At 35.5% G+C, this 3,990-nt stretch overlaps 1 protein-coding gene across 3 annotated transcripts; it reads left to right on the top strand.

Moving 5' to 3' along the window:
• Positions 1-459: 459 nt before the first annotated feature.
• Positions 460-3,593, top strand: LOC142532867 (peroxisomal membrane protein PMP22). 3 transcript variants are annotated; one of them, XM_075639401.1, is made up of 8 exons: positions 484-498; positions 587-775; positions 917-1,015; positions 2,054-2,155; positions 2,289-2,364; positions 2,982-3,052; positions 3,137-3,222; positions 3,318-3,593. In XM_075639401.1, the coding sequence occupies exons 2-8, from the start codon at positions 704-706 to the stop codon at positions 3,364-3,366; spliced, it is 555 nt and encodes a 184-aa protein (XP_075495516.1). In that variant the 5' UTR covers positions 484-498; positions 587-703; the 3' UTR covers positions 3,367-3,593. The 3 variants fall into 3 exon arrangements, with proteins under 3 accessions (XP_075495509.1, XP_075495524.1, XP_075495516.1); XM_075639394.1 differs by having other exon boundaries at positions 460-775; XM_075639409.1 differs by lacking the exon at positions 917-1,015 and having other exon boundaries at positions 460-775.
• The last annotated feature ends 397 nt before the right edge of the window (positions 3,594-3,990 follow it).

Here is a 3,990-nt window from a genome sequence, read left to right as displayed (position 1 = left end):
GCGATCTAAAATATTTTGAAAGCATCTCATAGACTAGTGATCAAAATGATCAGTGTACAAAACAATTAAAAGAAAACTTAATTTGCTACTAGTTATATTTCATGTCGGCTAGACTTGTTATCTATGCTAACCAAACGTTGCGTGTGCTCTATCCATGTCATCCATCTCAATCTTGCAGCGTACGATTAACATTAATAATGTCCGAACTAGTCTAGTCGATACGAAATACGACTAATAGAAAATTAATTTTTCTTTTTAACTGTTTTTTCGCTGGTCATTTTGATCACTGTGTCCAGGGTTGTTCGTGTACTTTTTATAGAATTTTAATATCTTAAATATCTATTTAAATTTAACATGAAAAGTATATATTTTCAATATTTTACCGAAAGATTTGGTGCAAAAAACGTGTGAATAAAATAAATAAATGGATTGAAACATAGGAATAACGTACTCTAATGCGTGCGAAGTCTCGTGCCATCCGCCAGCCGCCCCCACATGGTGCCTAACTGCACGACTGTCTGCTTTAATGTACGACGTCTTATTTTCGTAAGTCGGGTGTTTACCAGCTATAAGTTTCGTTTCTCAGATCAGACAGCAATAGCGTAGCACTGCACACGGAGGAATCTTTCGCTGTCATATATGTACTGGCGTTGTTTTCGCTCCATTGTAGAAGATAGGAGGAAAATAGTATTAGTGAACAAGGATGGGGTCGGTTGCCAAGAAGGGGTTGCAGCAGTATTTGGCACAACTCCAACAACACCCTCTTAGAACCAAGGTTTCTGATTTCTTTTACTTTCCTTGTTTCTTCATTTTTGCCTGGTTATCGGCTTCATCTTTACCTCGATTTTGGCGCATGGATTTGGGCTCTTTTTTTGTGATTTCTCGAATTTGGGTGTTTTTTTTCCCTTTTGGTCAGATGATAACAGCGGGAGTACTTTCGGCGATTAGTGACATAGTGGCACAGAAGCTTTCTGGCTTTCAGAAATTACAACTCAAACGCCTTCTTCTTAAAGTGGTATTATTTCTGATGCCAGCTTGAGTTTTGACGCGATGTTTCCTGGATGATTAATAAATTTCCGATTTAACTCTGCCTGGGCTTCGGGGGTGTATCTGTATAAAAAAAAACCATGGTTTTTATGTTTTTATGTAGGATTTATTAATTTCTCTGAATCTTGGGAATGGCCGACTCAATTGGGTGTTTGTAATTCATTTTTCTTGTGGTAATTTTGGAGTGATTCAAAGTTGTGATAAATTGGTTTGTTTCTCTGATGTTGCACGAGTACAAGTCTATTCGAATTGGTTGTTCTGTGGAAGAAAGTATATATGCTCTCTTTAGGGGTTTGTGGAGCAAGTAGAGCTTTACTTATCTAGAGTTCTCCTTGCGAATTCAGAAGGTTTGTATTTGTGGGTAATCGATGTATTGTTGGTTTTGCCTCCTAAGTTTATGGTAATGTTGCACACTCATTTGTCCGAATTTGCAATTGGCTGATTACAAATTGATTCCAAGACATTGTCTTGATGTTTTCCTACCCTTTTATATATATTGTCCCATCACCAGACTTCATTATAATTGTTGTTCCGTTTTAGTGCTTAAAAGTTACAGTGAGCTTTTGATAACAACGTTTCTTATCTCTTAGCTAGTAGGAATGACTGTGTAAAGGCTGTAAGTATTAATAATGTTGTAGCTCAAATATTTTATATGATAAGTATTACGTTTCAATCATTGTCGTCATAGATAGTTAGTTATATGGGAGACCAGAACAATTTTTGCTCTCCAACATAGCTCGACTTTGATTTTTCTACTCCGCCTTTTGGTTTTGTTTGCAACTCACTTCCTGATGAGATCAATTACTTTATTATGTTCTCAGATCATGATTTTTCTCTTGTTCGAGTGATAGGCTTCCATGGCTCCTTTTGAATCTGAACAAATCTTAAAAACATTGAGCAACGTTCTGGAGATCTTTTACGCGTATCCACTTTTTTGTCTTCACCATCTCTCTCATCACCAAGTATTGCTTGTACTTGGTATTTGACTCCCAATGGCTAAATGCAGATTTTTGGTTCTGCATATCTGGGTCCGTTTGGGCATTTCTTTCATATTTTGTTAGACAAACTTTTCAAGGGGAAGAAAGACTCAAAAACTGTTGCCAAGAAGGTAGTCATGTCCTTGCATGAAGTTTTCATTTGTTATTTATAATTCTTTAATTTCTCCATCTCTAGTATCATTGAAGTTATGATCTTTTTGGAGCGTGAATGTACACTAAATGCAAATGAAAAACACATACCAGGTGGTGCTGGAACAGCTGACATCTTCCCCTTGGAACAACATGCTCTTTATGATTTACTATGGATTTGTTATCGAAGGTTAGTTTATCTCTCAGCTTCATTTCATTTTATGTGCTATGGCAAAATAGTTTGGGAGTTGTTTCGGAAATAAGGAACTCTAACCGTAGCTATCAGATCATGTCAAAATGTGTTTTGGGTTATAATATAATGTACTATTAGAGTAATTTTTTTGGTATGTATGAATGTATTTTGGTATAATTTTGCTGAATGTAGCTTAATATAAGCTTATGAGTGTTTTTATCTATTTAATTTTTGAGACGACTAAGGGGGGAGCGTATTCAACCTTTCGAAAATAAGCAATTCTTCAATTTTCGCTTAAAAAAAATCAATTTATTGTGTTTCTTAACCCTGAATTTGGTTTCTGCCTCTACTTAGTTTAATTCAAATCCAAAACACTTGTATCATGTAGATTATGATTCTCCAAAATTGATTCTAATATTTTGGTAAATAAATGAAACTTTTTTTGGACACTCTTACCTCCAATATTTTTGTGTAATCCAAATACTACGCAATTCTGATTTTTTTCCAATTCTTCACTGTCTGATTAATTTAATAATGTATCGAAAGGTATAATCTTTTGCAAACACTCCCTTATATGATTAGACAACGAGTTACTAAGATTGTACCGCACACAGGGAGACCCTGGTTTCATGTGAAAGCTAAAATCAAGAAGGAATATCCGGCTGTGCAGTATACAGCCTGGACGGTATGTGAAATTTAATTATATCATTGATAGTTCTAATAACCGATTCTCTGTTTTCAAATAATTGGCTAACATATCCCGCAACAGTTCTGGCCAGTTGTTGGATGGATAAACCACCAGTATGTGCCTCTGCATTTCCGAGTTGTTGTCCAAAGCGTCGTCGCCTGTTTCTGGTTCGACATGTTTTTCTGCTCTGCATGTTTTTTGCTATTTATAGCATTTTTAACTCTAAATTTACTTGATCTGATGGATTTTTATCCATTTTCAGGGGTATATTTCTGAATCTTAGAGCAAGATCAATGGCACTGACTAAATAAGTCGACGAGACTAATCATACCCGACGTTGGTGTTCGGGGAGAACGACCTTCGACTGGTTTGTCAATAATACATTGATACTCAGTATATTATAAGTTATACACAGGCCAGCAAGAAAGCCACTTGCTCTTATTAATAATTTCCTCACAATTATTTCCGAAGTTGGACCTACTTCTCTACGTCCCCAATTACTTGCTTCTCTGGTTAGCAAATCAATTTTCTTGGTTTAGTTAAGCACAAAACCTCATGTTAGACGATCTCACGAGTGAATTTTGTGAGATGCATCTTCAATCTGGCTCGATTAATGAAAAAATATTATTCTTATGTTAAAAGTATTAATTCTCATTTTAAAGATGGATTAGGATGACACTCACTCCAGTTTCAGTCAAATTTACATACCAAAACGTCTAAACGTACTTGTGGATTTTTCAGTCCTCCTGTCTTTTACTTCTTGTACAAAATAACTTTTGAAGTATACTCGTTTTTTTAGCAAAAACTTGTGTGAGACGGTCTCATGGGTCGTATTTTGTGAGACAGATCTATTATTTGGGTCATCTATGAAAAAATATTACTTTTTACGCTAAGAGTATTATTTTTTATTGTGAATATCGGTAGGGTTGATCCGT

Source organism: Primulina tabacum, chromosome 2 (genome assembly GCF_025594145.1).
Source record: "Primulina tabacum isolate GXHZ01 chromosome 2, ASM2559414v2, whole genome shotgun sequence".
Lineage (NCBI taxonomy): Eukaryota > Viridiplantae > Streptophyta > Magnoliopsida > Lamiales > Gesneriaceae > Primulina > Primulina tabacum.
Note: the sequence above shows the minus strand (reverse complement) of the source record. Positions and strands in the feature narration are given on the sequence as shown.